The 18754-nt window shown below is 38.3% G+C and overlaps 1 protein-coding gene across 5 annotated transcripts in view; it reads right to left on the bottom strand.

Moving 5' to 3' along the window:
• LOC129723121 (protocadherin-like wing polarity protein stan) overlaps positions 1-18754 on the bottom strand; it is a 237670-nt gene that overhangs the window by 159715 nt on the left and 59201 nt on the right. For all 5 annotated transcript variants that reach the window (XM_055677103.1, XM_055677105.1, XM_055677101.1 and 2 more), the window contains 5 exons: positions 14544-16467; positions 6306-12933; positions 5894-6114; positions 5300-5836; positions 4880-5237 (listed from right to left, as the gene is read on the bottom strand). In XM_055677103.1, coding sequence (XP_055533078.1) covers positions 4880-5237; positions 5300-5836; positions 5894-6114; positions 6306-12933; positions 14544-16414 — 9615 coding nt within the window. In that variant the 5' untranslated portion in view covers positions 16415-16467. The remainder of the gene's footprint in view (positions 1-4879; positions 5238-5299; positions 5837-5893; positions 6115-6305; positions 12934-14543; positions 16468-18754) is intronic.

The following is an 18754-nucleotide window of genomic DNA, read 5'->3' as shown; positions in this document are numbered from 1 at the left end:
ACTTTTTCACGGTTTTCTTCGTGACCATACATTTTGAGTATTGCTATTCAACTGAGTGAAAAGCCTGATATGCAGTTGATTTTTTTTTTTCAAATTGTTTAATCACTATGGCAGTTACTACGCACACCAAATAACATTTATGCGCATCGGAAGACTTGGTTTTCAATATTGAGCCGAAAAAGATGAGAAATAAACATAACTAAATGAAGTGTTTTTGATCTCATTTTAAGCTGGATTAACGTAGAAAGGATGTTTTGACGTGGGACTACGTCTTTGTTTACTATACTGGGATGCATTCTATAAAATTGTAAATGAAACGGGCAAATGTTGTGTCAGATTTCAAACGTTAATAACAGCATATCCACACGATGGATAACAATAACCAATATGTTGTTGGATAGATAAAATGTATAACAATTTTGTAATATGCTAATTATCACTCTGATTTCATTGCTAAGCGGTAAAATTGATAAAAAGTTTCAATAACAAATTTACGCGAATACACCAATTACATGCGAGCATTCCTAGCACAGACGACATGCATGGAAACCATCCGTTCCCTGCGATATTCTCTGTATCAATATCGAAATAAAAATTGACAGAGTCTCCCCGTCCCAATAGGTCAATTTATTTTTGCTTCCATGAGCTTAGACTAATATGATGTCTCGAAGGTAAACGTTTTCCTAAAAGTTTGAAACAATACCCATCCTTAAACAATTTCCAAACCTGCGTGTTAATTTCTGAAGAACCTAATAAAAACTGATGTCTTGAAAGAAAACATGCCGGTAAAAGCAACAGTACCAGTGGAGTAAAGAACCGCAGGTTTCTCGTCGTCTATGATTGCAGTGGTACTCTTCTATTCGTATATTTCAGCGGTACACTTCAATTCGTACTGAAGCGGTACTATTCGTATTGCAGTGATACACTTTTGTTCGTACATTTCTATTTGTGTGCAATTGATGAAAAACTGCAATGCTGCTGTTGATGGTGATTGAAAGTTTGTCTCATAAATATGATAACCATAAACTGCTCATAATCGCATATTTGTAACAATTGCAAAATTGTTTGTTCGAGTTAATCGCACTTTAATATTTTGACCTTAAATGCATTGTTCCTAATATATTCTTGCAAATAGACACTTTAGCTAAACTTAGTATCATGAAGAAAGCACTACTTTACACTATGTATACATTGAATATTATTCTCGAAGTCGAATTGGTTGAAATTTCGCAATGATACATTTATGTCGTTACTTTTAAGCTATTTTTGGAATATATCACAGGGAAAATGATTTTTTTCATGTATTCAACAAGCATGAGCTGAACATCAGAAACGGATCACTGGTGGTTGGTTACCGGACCAGCATAACTTCCGAATTCCATAGGATGCAGATGTGGATTCAGATGCAAACTTTTCTGACAAAAAAGTTGGAAAAGTTAAGTAGTGTGACAATTATGCGGTTATTCACGCTATGTGACAAAACAACTTGGTATTTTTTACGACTTTTTTCAAACAAACATAAGCATATTTTTTTAGATGTGAAAAGTACATACTATTCTAAGCATTTCCCAATAAAAAGCACGAAATCCATAAAATGTCGAATGTTACATCTATGCGATCACAGGCAGTAAATTACTCAACGAGAATTGTAAATTTTTGCAACGGATATCTATTTAATTTTATCTTCGATATTCACTAAATAATCGTCACCGGATAGTATCGAAAGAGTAAATTCCTAAATATATACATTTATAGAAGAGTAAGAGCCTGCGAATGCTTGTGATTTTTTGTTTATTTACTAAGATTCATTCAGAATCTCTTTTTACATTTCAGAATTGTCAGATGATATATTATTATTTTAAGCTTTACCATAATAAACGTATATTACCTGTCTTCGTAATACAGCGAATGTAGTAGAAGGCAAATGAAAAAAATTGTCAAGCAAAAAATAGAAATGTAATTGTGGATTGCTACGATTTTTTTTTCATCTATAATTTATTTGACACGGCACAAATACAAATTAATGTTTAACGACGCCAATTATATCTGGTAGCTTACTTTCTAAAGTATCTTAATAAATCAAAGCAAATTGTTTATCCTCGCTGCCGACTACGAGCTGAAACTGAATCTAACTTAAAGCTAGAATGTTTTGCATTAAATGCACTGGTTTGTTGTTTGATGGTTTTCCATTGCCATTGGTAAGCAGCATATGTAATGTGTTCCACTACTGGGCCAAGATGTTACGGACTGGCATATTGGGTTGTCTCCCTCGGGCCCTGAGAGTATCGTGCGGGTCTGGGTGCTGTTTCCGGATCCGGAGTCTTAAGGTGTTCTTGTCGTTTGGTTGGATGTAGGCGGAAGGGAACAGGACTAGACTGGGGCGTGGATGGATTTCAGGAAAACGTATATAAGGGACAAGTAGATTGCTACGATTTTTTGCTGGAACTTGTTAATAATTTTGTTTAACATACACCCAACGCAAACGGGGAACATTTTATTACTTTAGGGCAATTTTTTATTACTTATTGTGTCTTATGACTGCGCATTATACACAAAGAGTAACAAACAAAAAGTAATAAAAATTATGACGGCCACACGCTTGTATGTGTTTCTGGAGGAGAACATACAGCCAAGCACTGCAATGCATGTGTTAGCAAGACTTCACTCGCTGCATTTGTATTGATGCAACGATCAGGTTCATTTTTGTCCCCTTCATCCACACATAATCAAAATCTCAACCGTCAACCTCAAATGTCTAATTAGAAACACTTTCGTTTCGTCCCCCAGTGTCTGGAGAGGCACGAGTATTGTATTTTCAAACTGGTGCAAATAAGTTTCCATGAACCAATGAGTATGTGTTTTAGATATCTTGCAGGAAAGCGAATGTTTTTGTTTTTCTCTAACGCAGTTTAGAGATCGTGATGTCATATTTTTTCTCTTCTCCGTATTCTCCGTATGCGTGTATAGTTCACGCACACCGAATGAATTGGAGATTGATGAAACTTGTAACATGTGCAACATATGCGACGGTGTGTGATTTTTTTTTGCTTGAGATGGAAAGGGAGCAGTTTTCGCCTGAAAAAATCTTGCATGTAGTTGAAACGACCATTATTAGATAGTCGTACTCCCGTAACACGTGCTAAATATATGGCAGTATGTGTTGTTACTTGACTGAGGAAGAATTTTATTGCCTTTTAAGTAAAAGGTTTGTTAACCAAAAGGCAATTTTGCGCTATTGCTTCTAAAGTAATGAGGAAAAGTTTTGCGTGTATCTTTTTATGTTTGCCAATTAATCAACCTTTGTAAGGGCTTCCATATTATTTTGAAAGTAAGATCCATATTAAAGATTTGATTTAATTAGAGTTAAATAAGACAAAACCATTCATTATGATAACGTAAGTATTATTGGATTTGGTTTTTGAGGATATAGAGTTAATTCTGACGTTGACGCATTATGAGAAATTCTTGGTGCTTCTTTAACAAGCACGATATGCTTGTGCCTTGTCAAATACAAGTTGTTTGCACAAAAAAATACTACAGGCATAATATCGTCAGATATGAACGATATTCTTTCGAGTGTTGTTGAATATATATCAAAAATTGATTTCCAGGGGAGGCTGAAAATAAAAATACGTTCAGTCGCTGAGCAAACACATTGATTCTGTATGCAGACTCTGTAATTTTGTAGCAAAAAATCCCCTAATTACAGTGTTTAGTCCCACGTCACCATTTCATACAACCCTAGGGATGTATACCTTGTAGTATTTACACGAAAATTTCAGTAATTTTAAGCGGAAAAAAATGTTGTATTAAGTTTTTTGATACCTTGTTCCTAGATTTTTTTAAAAATCAGAATGTGTAATTTTGTTAAATATTAAATGAAAAATCGAGGAAAAAACAAATTTTCACCGATAAAATATTTTCGGGTGTTCATATTTTGAAACTAGAGGGCTAAAACTATGATCCTACGGAGAAACATTTTAGGTACATTGACTTTGTATAAAAACCTTTGAACATAGCGTGCACCGTTGAATTTCTTTCAACTTACCTGAGCCACTAGAAATTTCTCTTCATACACCGGATTAATCACAAATCGTTGACAACTAAACTATTTGCTTTCATTGTCGCTTCGTTAAAAAATGACCGAATTATCACGTTTTAGTGAGAAAAAATTCTAGTAGTAGTGAAGGTTATCAATTGATAAACAAATCAACTCCAACTGCCAACGCCTTCTAAGGGCATCCTCATACTGCACCGGTCGCTGCTAAACGCGCCAGAGAAATAGCAGCCGGGCCTCCGGCAAGCATCGCGCTCTCAAATTTGGCAGCCCGATAGCAGCGCTACTAAAGGTGTATGCTGGAGAAACGTCAAACCGAGACGATAGCAACGACCGGTGTGAAAACGGGTGTGTGAGCAAAATAGCCGCGCTGTACACAATCGCCATAACAACTTAAATAGTAGCGCACTGTTAAGGATGCCCTAAGAACGCAATATGTCTTCAATCTATACTGCTGTTGTATGCAGTGGAAAATCGATTTCTTTTTTTTTTAAAGTTTCCCCTTCAATATTTCACAATCTTTCTCGCCGTACAAAAATGCTCTGTGTTAAGACGAACACAACAAACCAAATTGAGTACAAATCGAGCGATCTATTCCCAAGTTATGAAGGTTCGCACATTTCTGTCTCTCTCCCTTATTTATATACACTAAGGTCGCTTTTTACGCGGATTCCGGAATTTACGCGGTTTTTTTTACGCGAATTCCGGAATTTACGCGTTTTTTTACGCGGATTCCGGAATTTACGCGTTTTTTTACGCGGCACGTATCCCCCGCTTAAAAAGCGACTTTAGTGTATTTAGATAATCAATTGTTTCACTAACCTGTGGGCTTTGTACAACATTCAGTTCAGGCGGTGTAGTAGTAACATGTTCAGTGATGTTTGGCAAATACGATACGGAACATACTCCAGTGCTGCGATGTGTGCTACTATTTCGACCAACACGTGATTCTTCATCATCACTAGAATGACTAGAAGCAAGTTCCAGACTCCGACCGTCGGTTTCACTTCCTGAATCCGAGTCACGTTTATGACGTCTTCCCTTTCGATAATTGTCTCCAACTTCTTTAATTTTTCTCATTGTGCTACCGTCATAACCTCGCATGTATGACGGCACCCCGTCGCTGTTCGAATTGTAGTTCGAGGTCGTTGTTGATGTATTTCGGAACTGGCCATCGCTTCTATAATATTACATGATATAACTGCAACTGATGAATAATAAGTAAGAATGTAATCTACGCACCTATAAGGGCTAGAACTGGTTTTAGCAGTACTTCTAGAAGTGGTACTGGAAGTGCTGATTCCAACATTACGCCTAGCTGTATCATACTGGTTTGCGAATCCTGATGTTTTAGCAGTTTGACCAACATTTTGGGAGCTATTGCTGATTGCCAGTGAAGAATCCAATAAAGGAACTTTCCGACCCATGCATCTTAGGAAAGTTCTATGCAAATTTTCACGAACACGTTTGTTGATAACACAATATCCAACCACAGAGAAAAAAGCATGTATAATCACAGTTGCTGACAATAAAATTTTCAGAAGTTGTGAGCTCTCGGAAGCAGCAAGAACTGCCAGTACCCACATAATTCCCATTAAAGGAAGAGAAACAACTGAAAGCCATAGTAGAGTACGCAAGTTTCCAAAGCCCATGACATGATCCTTTATTGTAAATGCAGCTTTTACAGACAAAAACAATATGAGTAGATCAGCTGTTGACATCACTACGATTGGTCCCACGAGCCACCAGATAACTGATTCGTATACGGAAAGCCAACAACTGAAAAATAGAAACTTTCAAATAACTTCGCAATGTCTAAACTAAATTTTAACTTACAAAATGTTATTTCCATATTCGTGCACACGAACACCAACAGAAAGTCCCACCAACAGTGCTGGAGCTCCATATCCCAAAGTATGGTAGAATCCCATTGGGCCGTGGTTAATATCTCGCATTTCGGTCAACATACGATAAAGATGTACGCAGTCGACTGTCGTCCATGCAAAGGCTGCCAGCCATGCATAATGCATTGCTATAGCCATTAACTTGCATGAAAACTATGATAGGAAAAAAATTATGTGAGAACAGAAAACACTTGTATACGATAATCATGCATTACACATTTCGACCAATGGTAATCTGATCATAACTGCTATTTTGAATTCTGATTAAACGAATACTGTACCATGTATTATGGTTAGAATTCAACATTGATCAAAATTGAAATTTCATCAGAAGTGGAGCTTACCTCATTATCAACTAATTCTCGGCGAGCTTGAATTCCAGCGAAGAAAAGCAATTCCGCTACGAATATACAAAGAAGCATATTCTGATGAATAGTGTTGGAGTTGGTTTGAAGACCTCGAAGTAAAGCTAACGATAAAATCACGACAAAAAGCATCGGTAACGACATGAGAAAAGCCGAATACGATGTTATCTGAACAAGTAGGGATGGTTCGGGAATATCCTCTGGATCGATCACATCCACCAGAACGGCATAACTGGATACTTGACTACATGTGCAATTGATGAGAATTGTTTTATTGAACGCTAGCAAATCATAATCTGGAATTTCGGTTTGACATCCTAATCGAGTCCACATATTAAGATGGTTATTCCAACGCACGCATTGCGGATTTGAACGAGGTCCAAACCAATTTCTAGGAATTTGCAGCCACATTTGCAGTTTGATAGGTTGAGGAAGATGAGGATTTCCCAACGATTTATATTCCAATTGTATATTATCATCGGTATTGTCATCTGTATCATGAGTAAATTGTTGAACCAGGCTGCGTTTTTTTAAATTAATATACTTTCGTTTATCTTGTTCGCCTTTAGTGTCACTTTGAGCGATTAATGGTGATAAAACGACTGTATCAGGCGGATTTGATACTTCAAAAGGATTTTTATCAAAACTCATCACCATTTCATGATGATCGTCTAAGAGTTGTTCGTGTTCATTTATATCATGGATTGAAATTTTGATTTCATTCGTCAATTTTTCGCTGGCATGCTCATGTAATGGAGAATTGAAAATATCTATTTCTTTCTTACTAATCTTTTCCATAGAACTCAGATGCTCATTTGTTGCCATTTTGGACTCCACATTCTTAGTTTTGTCAGGTACCAGAATGACTAGTGATATCACTGCGCTGGCAATTTGGACATCAATACCCCACCGTCGTGTGATTGTTTCATCAAAATTAGCAGGAAAAATCGATCCCACGTTTTTGTACTGCGCATAGCACACAATTGCTCGATGATCGTTGATGGAATCAGACACCTCATTTTTGTCAGGTGGTGATATACCTAACATGTCAAGGGGTATCACAATTTTACTGTGTTGATCAAATTTGCTTTTGTCTTGAATGTAATTGTTGTATTTTGGGAACGTAATTTGCAGCTGCTTGTGCTTATTTGATTGTTGTAGGAATGAGCTTGTATCTGGTAATATTACACTTTCTGTTGTAAACAGATTCACCTTATTGTTTTGATGGTAGAACTCATTCAACAATTGCGGTTCGTAACCAAACAGTGATTCAGTAGTTACAACGTCCATGCCAAGCGCTATATTCTCATGTACTATTTCGAATGGGTTCGTGTAGGTATCGTGCTGTGTACTTCCAAGAACATACATATATCTGTTGAGTACCTCAACTAGATCATTTGGCCCCCTTTGGGTGAGATCAGTAACTCGTTTCCATTCATGGTGATAACGTGGATCTAATATACATCCTGCACTTTCAACCAGATTTCTGATATAATGCTTATCCTGACTGTGTGATAAATTCAAACCTTTTTGGTGTATTTCATAATTAATTAGTTCGTGTAACAATCGTTCTGTTATCAGTAGATCTGCTCCATATAATTTACCTTCATTATTATGTTGCATATCACTTAAATAATCAAAATCCCAATCTTCTGATTGCCAAAACATATTTCTCGAAACGTAGGAAGTTTCTAAAGTATACATGTTTCTCATGCGATTTGATTCTTCACGATTCATCTCTCTAGCGCGACCTACGATCTCACAAGCATTCTGCAACGTGCTGGCAATCTTAACCGACACAAATGTGTTCAACTCTAACCCTTCAGACTCAATTTGCGAAAGCTGTTTGCGAAGATCCAGAAATTGTTCTGATGTACAGTTGAACATATCGGGCTGTCCCCAGCCGCCTTGAATTAAATCACATTTCCGTGTTCCTTTTCCTCTAGCAGGGAGAGGGCAATTTTCTATTGAAATTTCACCAAACGTTGTTCTAGGCCACCAGAGACCAGCTGAAAAAGATTTCGGGCAAGCATCGTAAACCACTTCGCAACCATGAAATGTAACTTCAGCGTAGGGATTAGAACATGAATCACACCGCCTACCAATTACTCCATCTCGACATTCGCACTGCCCAGAACTGTTGCATGATTTTCCATGAGAACCCACTGCATAACATTCACATGGCAAACAGGCAGAATCATTCGACTGTTGATAGTGATTTTCTCTGCAGTAGCATTGACCAGTGGTTTTATTACAATCGGGATGATAACCTTGTTTTAGATTGCACTTACAAGGTCCACAACCTCGTTCTCCCCACCATCCAGCTGGACAGGGCTGTTGAGTTTTTATTTCGCAATATTCTCCGGAGCTAACAGTACTGTTGCATTCGCATCGGTAACCTCTATTAGATGCAGAATCAGCGCGACAAAAACTGTTATCTTCACACGGTTTAACTGTACAAACTGGTAAACAGTCTTCCCCAACAAATCCATGAACACATTCGCAGTGCGCTTCATCCCAACTGCTTACGCAGCGGGAATGTTCTGGACAGTTATCTGGGCATTTCGAGTTGGATTTACATCCATCAATAACGTTTTCACGGATTGTTGGTCTGTTTAAAACCGATTGGCTACCACCGATGCGAATATCTTGAATGCATCCCTCGTAATATCCATAATTCCCGTACGCAGTGCTAGTACTTTCGGACCCTCCTATAACTATCCGTCCAACGTATAGTCCCTGTATTTTTTGCGTTATTGGTAGTACTCCTGTACGTTGACCGTAGTCTACAGAAAGTGATACTTCCGTTCCAAGCCATTTTATTTCAATTCGATGCCAGGTTCCATCAGCAAGATTTGTGCCGGCTAGGAACATTGGTTCTGAATTATAAGTATAATACAGTATCCCATCTCGTAGTGAAATTATAGCTGAACTATTCTGACCAACTTGAACTTGCATTAAAAACGCATCTTTTTGTCTGGTTTTTATAGATAATGCTGTAAGCCACGGTAATTGAATTGGTCTTAGTAAAGGGTTAAAACTTAAAATTCCATCACCATTGAAGCGCCAAGGTAGGGTAACTGATTCCTGGCAAGCATTTCCGGTGAACCCATCAGGACAGTCACATTCCCATCCTTCACCCCATCCTTCTCGACAAGTACCACCATTAAAACATGGCTCTGAAGCACATGATGCTGATTTTTGCGGGCATCCTGCTACTGTTCCGTTGTCAGCAATGAAAGCATTTAGGTCAATGTACTTATGATCAATGTACACATCTGAAATACATCCAATATAGTCGTGCGATTGAATTTGAAAATGCGTCGATATTTTTGGCAGTCCTCCAATTTGCAAAGGACCTGTAAGGTCTAAAAATCGGTGACACGACTCGGTCAACGATGCACACTTCCGATTTAGTACCATTGTAGTCTGGTTTGCACAATTCCATTTTTGACCAAGATTCGCTAATGCCAATGCCTTGTCACAACTATCAACCGACAGTACGACAGTTCTATTAAAGTAGTTCACTTCAATGGAATGCCAATTTCCATCCGATATTCTTTTGTCCTGATCCACTGTAACCGATTCTATTTTATCGCCGAGTGAAAATGAGAATACAATTCTCGCATTGATAACTTCCAGTGCAATGAAGTCATGTTGTTCATTGTATCTCCCATTATACAGAAGCAAACCGTTATCGCGGACCGTTGCAAAACTCAGTTTTATATTGAATCTATGCCTCTGTCTCATACTCGGAAAAGTTAGGAAAGAATGTCTTGTAAATGACCTTGATGATAGTTCACAAGTTCGTGTGTAAGAAGGGTTACGTGGAGTATTCAGCGTGTGAGTTAAACAACTATATCCATCACTGCAAGTATCAGTTACACATGGCTTTAGATTTCGAATTTGTGTTTCACAATCAACACCAGTATATTGCTCCCCACAAATGCAAGTATATCCACCTTCTCTCCGAATGCAGCTGCCACCATTCAAACAAGGATCGGAGTAGCATAAATCTACTTCTGTATCACATAAATAGTGTTCTTTACTGCCTGTAAAACCTTGGGGACATTTGCAAGCAAAGGTGTTGACTGGATATATCGGCCGAAATAAAACTGTTTCACTACTGATGAAACCAGACGCATTTCCAAATTTAAGAACAGTCAGACATTGTTCGTAGTTTAGACACGGCTCTCGAACACAAAGGTTGTCATCAAACGGCAATACTTGAACAGTAGCTAGTCTGGCTAGAATGGCTCTATTAAGATATACTCTTTCTTGCAGGTATTGAGGAGAGTAATATTCCTCAAAAGATACATCAGGGCGACGAGCTGAAAAGCTAACATTTAATATGCGACTATTGACGTCCGTATCATCTTGAATGGAAAAAAGGTATATGTTTTCTTTGGGGCATGGGATAATGGCTGCTAGTCCATCAAGAAAGAAGTTTAATAACGGTGATAAGAATGCTCCTTCCGTCATTTCATCAAGACGAACAGTTACTGAATTGAATAACATATCTTCGGTTACTAAACGCACGATTAGTTGCATAATGGCTTTAGCTTCATTAATACCGTCTGTCACTGATACTTCCATTGCAGCAAATTTTGGAACGTTGGTATTTAATTGTGGACTTAATGTTAAACCACCGGTTGAACTATTCAATTTTACTAAATTCGCATTGTTGCCCGACAGTATTCGGTACGTCAAACGATCGGTGACGTCAGCATCAAACGCTGGTATTTTTCCAATGACACCACTAGGAAAACAATCCCTAAAATTGTTGAAAATCACCTGAAAGTCTTTTAACATAGGTGCGTTGTCGTTCACATCTGTTACAAGTACTTCCACATGAACGTCGTTTCGTAACGGTGGACTAGCTGCTCTTATAATCAGTTCAAATCGTTTTTTCGTTGATTCGTAATCCAGCTCAGTCATTGTTAGAAGTTGGGCTCTTTCGGAACCTGGCCTGGTGATCAGTGAAAACGAATTTGAATCATCACCGCCGATTATTGAATAATGTACAATCGCATTGACACCTTCATCTGGATCATGCGCGTGAATTTCACCGACTACCGACCCCACCGGGCTATTTTCTGGTACATATAAGATTATTTTATCACTTGAAAACGTTGGAGGTGAGTCGTTCACATCATCCAAGCGAATTTGAACTTCAACCGAACTGCTGAGAGTTGGAGTTCCTTTATCTGTCGCATATGCTGTTAGATGATAAATGGGAATGCTTTCCCGATCGAGACCTTTATTAGTACGAATAACGCCAGAAACTGGATCCACTATAAAAGAGCCATCCTCAACATCTTTGAGACTTAGAGTGTATTTAATTCTTCCGTTTAAGCCCATATCAATATCAGTGGCAGCTATTTGTGTAATTGATGTCCCTATAAGTGCATCCTCTGGAATTGTCGCCTGGTAAAGTGGAACTTTAAATTGTGGAGCATTATCATTGACATCTGTGACGCTTATTTCTACATCAGTGGTGTCGCTTAATGATGGATTTCCGCCATCCTTTGCAGTTACTGTTAGTAAATAGCCACTGATCGATTCCCTATCTAACGGCGCGTTTGTTATTATTGCCCCCGTTTGTGGATTGATGCTGAACGGTTCGTTTGACCCAATACCATTTACAGATTCATCGTTAAGCATATATGTTATCTGAGCATTGACGCCTACATCGCTGTCAATCGCATAAACTATTAGCACTGTTGTGCCTATCGGAGCATCTTCAAAAACTGAGGCAGTATAAGGGGCATTTTCAAATACTGGAGCGAAATTGTTGGCATCTGTTATGTTGATGTTTACGATAGCTGTGTCCGTTCGTTGACCACTATCGGTTGCTGTTATTGTGAGGGCAAATCTTCTTTCCTGTTTGTAGTCCAACGATTGAGCAATCGTTATAAGACCGCGTCCATTTTGCGATGTAACTGAAAATCGACCTCTTGTGTTTCCCGCCGTGATTTCATAGTGTAGTCGCGAATCTTCATCAGGATCAGTGGCGGTTACTGTCGCTACCGGTGTCCCTGGGGGTTGATCCTCTGCGATAGTCGCTTCGTAATATTTTGGACTAAAGGTAGGGTCGTTGTCATTGACATCTTGTATAGTTACCACAACCGAGGTGCTCGCTGATTTTGGTGGAATTCCTCCATCCAGAGCAGCCACATGGAAGCTATATCGACTCTGATCTTCCCGATCTAATGGTTTTGTGGTGTGAATCCACCCAGTTCTTGTATCTATTGCCAAGGGTAGATTATCGTCTCTGTCTTGTATGCTGTATGAAATCTCAGCGTTTGACCCCTCATCAGAATCGTACGCTTGGACCCTTACAATATTATACCCAACAGGTACGCTTTCTAAAACAGCCTCTTGGAACTGCGACGTGTAAAAACGAGGCGCATTATCGTTTGCATCTAGAACATTAACCAAAAGTTGAGTGGTATTACTACGTGAAGGACTGCCTCCGTCCTGTGCTCGGATAACCAATCGATAGCTACGCACGCTTTCATAATCCAGTGGTTTCACAAGAGACACATCTCCGTTCATTGAATCGATGGAAAACTGAGATTGTGTGTTCCCACCAATGATCGCATACCTGCAAAGAAAAAAAAACTTTATTTTGAAAATATTTATCAAATGTACAGAGCTATTCCTCTGCCTTTTCAAAATTGCGATAGCAAAATGATAAATGAATCGAATAGTTTTCTTAGTCGTAATCTAGCCATTCTTTTAACATGATCTGAGAATAAAACGAGATTTGGCTAACCTACAAGCTGATTAATATAGACCTTTTTACGTACGAATGTGTTAGTGCCACTAGTTGAGGAAAATATTTACAAATCGCCGTTTTGTTTGTAATGCTATGTTTTTAGCAGCTGGACAAATAATAAATTGAACACTTATTAAAAATTCTAAACTCGTTTCTGAATAAATTTTTCATTCGTGATCATGAATCGGAAGAAACTGCTAAACATAATCGACCAAAAATGGAAACAAAAGCAACTTTACACGGGTTTACACGTTCACTAGTGTGCGTAGGTGAAAAGTCACTTATCTCTATGGACCTTTTTACGTACGAATGTGTTAGTTATTAGTTGACGAAAATATTTACAAATACCTGTTTTGTTTGCAATGCTATGTTTTAGCAGCTGGACAAATATTCAGTTGAACACTCATTATGTGTTTTAAACTTATTTCGGAATAAATGTTTTCATTCGTGATCAGAAATCAGAAAAAGCTGCTGAACATAATTGACCAAAAATTGTTAACAGTGATAAAAGTCGAAGCAACGAGATGCGATGATTTACAGTTTGGAGAAAACAAAAGCAACTTTACACGGGTTTACACGTTTACTAGTGTGCGTAGGTGAAAAGTCACTTATCTCTATTGTGGGGAAAAATACGCATAAGCCGCGGTGCAAAAGTACGCACTAAGGGCCATTAATCGTATCTTCAGCGGTGGTCCAAATCGTTGTTTTGTTCTATTTTTTGGAACATACTCAAACTCACTGCTACATCGATGTTGTAAATTTTGTTCTATACCAGATCTAAACTGAAAAATTTTGAAACTGCTATACGTTTTGATCTATTTTTGTCACTTTTTGGAACAAGAAATATATCGTTTCAAACCGTTGCACGCTACCAATTGGTAGGTAAAATGTCATATTTTAATTGAATACCTCATTTTTAGGTATTTCCATATAATCTTTGCGGGCGCCGTGGGATTAACAAAACAAAGATTTTTTACATCAATTTCACAATTGATTTTTGTGGCTTTTCCGAAGCGGAAAATAAACAGTTTTGTCATTCTTGGCTGAAAATAACTAAAGATTCCATTAAGGAAGCCGACTAGCAAAAGGGAGTATTCTGAAAAGCCGTAAAGGATCACGGCCAGGTTTAACCATTTTGTTTGCAACCATCAGCCATCAGGAAGGCATATACGTTGGCTATCTAGCCTTCGGTAACTGCCTTAATTTTAGTGTGACTACCAACATCGATTAGTCTCAAGAAGCAGGAAAATGTTCCCCGAAGACACTACAAAAGTTACAAGAATATCAATTTGTGGTTATCTGGGTATCCCTGTCGGGTCCAACACGAAAAAGTGGTTTTTATCGCGGACATCACAATTAGAATGATTCAGTTCATTTATTTAAATTTTTGCATTACGTATAATTTTTCGATGACATACTAAAAACTATAATTTTACCTAATCGCAGCATTGATTCCTTGATCAGCATCTGTAGCTTGAATATGGGCAATAACGTTGTTTTCGTTCGCCCATTGGTCCTCATTCACTTGGACAGTATACGTTCTTTCACTAAACTGTGGATAGTTATCGTTGTCATCAAGCACTTTCACATAAACTGTTGTTGATGCTGATTTTTTTTCTACTTGAGGACTAGCTTGATCTGTTGCAGTTACAACAATAGTATACATTCCTGCTGTTTCTCGATCGAGTGCACTGCGCGTCGATATTGTTCCAGTACGAGCATCAATGCGAAACGTATTAGTGTTTTGCTCCGCAATCGTTACATCATCGCTATTGATGCTGACAATTGCATATTCGATATCCGCATTTTTTCCAATATCCTGATCGGTTGCTCTAATGGTAATTACAGTCGATCCTACACTAGCCCCCTCACGTATGGCAGCTTGAAATTCTCCAGACTCAAATGTAGGTGCGTGATCGTTGCAATCTAAAACATTTACTTGAAGGGTCGTTGTGCCAGAGCGTGGCGGAAAACTATCATCAGTTGCAACAATTCGAAAATAATGCACATCCATAAGTTCACGATCTAGACTGGCAGCTGTAGTTACAATTCCAGTTCTCGCATCCACTTTAAACATGGACTGGGATCGTGAATCCAGTAAGGATATCATTGTGTAAACAACTGGGGAGTCTTCCGGATCCCGAGCACGGACTGTAGTAACTGCTATACCCGGCGGTTGTTCCTCCTGAACTGAAGCTACATATAAAGCTTGCTCGAAGTATGGACTTTGGTTTCTTAATTCACGTTTGACACGTTTCGCAATATCGGTGTCATTCAGCTCCTCATGGTGATAAACTATTTTTAATCGATGATCAGCATCTATAATATCCATTCGATCACATTTTACATTGTAGGTTACGGCTACTTTCCAAAGTGATTCTAATATGCATACATCGTCGCTTGCTACTAAATCACCTGATTGTGGTTCAATTTTAAAACGGCCATCGTTAACATCCAAATATTTAACACTACAATATTGTAAAATAGTTTTTGGCAAAAATGCGTTAATCGAATTAATATATTGAGATTTTTTAAGGCAAATATTGTTCCATTTATCGGTTGTGTGAATGGCATATGAAGCGAAAGTTTCCGAAATCCATTGTTTAGCATCATTGATTTTTCTATGCATTCGCTGGTCACCAGTTTCAACCAGTCCACGTTTCTTTCGCTCAAGTAAACTGTGACGAAATTTGTTTTTTTCTGTACTGTCAAACAAAATATCACCATCTTGAAAGCTAGAATAATTGGTTACTGAACGACGATCGAGCCACGGATATTCAAAAGAATAATCTATAAGATCATTTCCAATATACTGACCATACATTCGGAAATCAATGTCTTCTGGCGTTTGTCTTCGCCGCCGGCGGTTATAGCCAGTGTCATCTTCTTCGAATATTTTTTGAGAAGTTTCTACTGCTCTATCGTCTGTACAGTTCATACCAGAAATAAAAATTCTTAATGGCAAGCTATAGTAATCTATGCTCCAAAGTCTACTTGAAATTGAGTCTACGTAAAAAGTGAATAGATTTGGGTAATGAATCCCGTCACATTTTACGTATTTCTTGAGTCGTATCTGTCCATTGTGTGCGTCGACTTTGAGCAAATGATGCACAAAATATGCTGTCTTATGTGCGTTTATCCTATAATGCCTTTCAGATCCGAGTTTGTATACAGATGCGTTGAATACAACTTTTCCAGGCTCATCATTTTCTGTAACTACAACCATGTAACCACTAATGCAATGCCATAGCATAGCATAGATAGCGGCAACAGCAAATGTTGCCTTACGGAATACACGTAGTTCCATTTTAGGTAGAGGAAACAAATTGATTACGTCACTTCATCATTACATCATGTATTCTGAAATAAGAAAATATAAAAAAAATTAGAACACGCATGTACACACATGTAAATCATATTTATGGGAACAATCGTACAACCGAAATACGTTGGTTGGAACATAAGATTATTTAGTCCCTAGATAAGTAATGTCGCTAGTGTGCCCATTGTCAAAAACATCATATCAAGAAGACTGGCATCTCTGGATCTATCTATACATATAAAAATGCAGTTCTGTCTGTCTGTCTGTTCCATATAGGCTTGGAAACTACTGAACCGATCGGCGTGAAATTTTGTATATAGGGGTTTTTGAAGCCGAGAAAGGTGACTAAGATAGTTTGAGACCCCTCCCTCTTCTGGAAGGGAGAGGTCCCATACAAATGAAACACAAATTCCTGCACATCACCAAAACTAACCAAGTAAATATAACCAAATTTGGTATGTGAATGTTTTTGGGGGTAACAAGTATGTCCATACTGGCTTGAAACCCCTCCCTTTTCTGTAAGGGAGGGGTCCCATAAAAATGAAACACAAATTTCTGTCCAACCAAAGACCTAATCAAGCAAATCGAACCAAATTTGGCTGGTGGATGTTTTTAGGAGTAACAAATATGTCCATGTTGATTCGACACCCTTCCCTCTTCTGGAAGGGATGGGTCCCATACAAATCTAAACATATAAAAATGCAGCTCTGTCTGTCTGTCTGAATTATATAGGCTTGGAAACTACTGAACCGATCTGCGTGAAATTTTGTATGTGGGGGTTAAAGGGGCCGAGAAAGGTGACTAAGATAGTCTGAGACTCTTCCCTCATCTGGAAGGGAGGGGTCCCATACAAATTAAACACAAAATCCCGCACATCTTGAAAACTAACCAAACAAATGGAACCAAATTTGGCATGTGAATGTTTTAAGGAGTGACAAATATGTCCATAATGATTCGACACCCTTTCCTTTTCTTTTATAAGGGAGGGGTCCCTTACAAATGAAACACAAATTTCGCACAGCTCGAGAATCAATCAAGCAAATACAATCAAATTTGGCAGGTGAATGTTTCTAGGTGTAACAAACATATCCATAATGGTTCAACATCCTTCCTTCTTCTGGCATGTCTCCAAGTACATACCATTTTGAAATCCAATACGGCGAGGTCCAGTTTCTGAAAAACAGCGGCACTGAAACCACAAATCGACCTCAGACAATATTTTGAATTGTAAGATGGTGACTTGCGGTGACTGGAAAACAGCCAAAAATTACCAAATACCACCCAATATGGGTGGAATGACGCTCAGAGGCCAGAAATTGTCTCCAAATGCCAAATATGGGTGGAATGACGCTCAGAGGCCAGAAATTGTCTCCAAATGCCATTTTGAAATCATAGATGGCGACTTCCGGTTTTTGAAAAACTGCCAAAAATGGCCGATTTCCATCCAATATGAGATTCTTCGGAACCAGTATGATACACAGAATCGACCACAGACACCATTTTGAATTTTGAAAAACAGCCGAAAAAGACCAAATAACACCTATTATGGGAGTTTCTTAAACCAGAATGACGCTCAGGGGCCAGAAATTGTCTCCAAATGCCATTTTAAAATCCAGGATGGTGATTTCCGGTTTCTGAAAAATAGCCTAAAGTGACCAAATACTACCCAATATGAGTGTTTCTTTAACCGGAATGATGCAAGGAGCTAAAAATGGACTTCAGACACCATTTTGAATTGTAAGATGGCAACTTCTGGGAAACAGCCGAATACTACTACATATGGATATTTACTTAATCGAAATAATGTATAGAAGCAAAGCATTGACCCTGGACATCATTTTGAATTCGAAGATGATTACTTTCAGTTTCTGGAAAACAACGAAAATAACTGAATACCACCCAATATGAGTATTTCCGGAATAGAGGTGTTGTACTAACGGCTAAAGTCGAGGATGTTGTCATTCCGATAAAACCAATCAATTCAAACGATATAAACAAATCGCAAGAAATCAATGGATTTGGAATGTTTAAAATTGTTAAATTAAACACAAAAATAGGCGGGACGAAGTTTGCCGGGTCAGCTAGTCCCATATAAATGACAAGCGTCAAATCAAACAGCTCACTCCATCTATCAAAGGTGGAAGCGCAGACAGACGTCCAAGCTGAGTTCCAAACTTATGTAAAGTTTTTTGTAGTAGCAATTCGTAACCAGATAGCGCTACCAGTGACGCCAGCCTCGTACACCAGCGAAAAAAAAAATGTATTGTAGCGATAAGGTCACCAGGCGGCGCTAGTGTACAAGTGATTTATAACGCAATTCTCTTT

This window comes from Wyeomyia smithii, chromosome 2 (assembly GCF_029784165.1).
Source record: "Wyeomyia smithii strain HCP4-BCI-WySm-NY-G18 chromosome 2, ASM2978416v1, whole genome shotgun sequence".
In the NCBI taxonomy this organism is placed as follows: domain Eukaryota; kingdom Metazoa; phylum Arthropoda; class Insecta; order Diptera; family Culicidae; genus Wyeomyia; species Wyeomyia smithii.
This window is presented reverse-complemented; position numbering and strand designations above follow the sequence as displayed.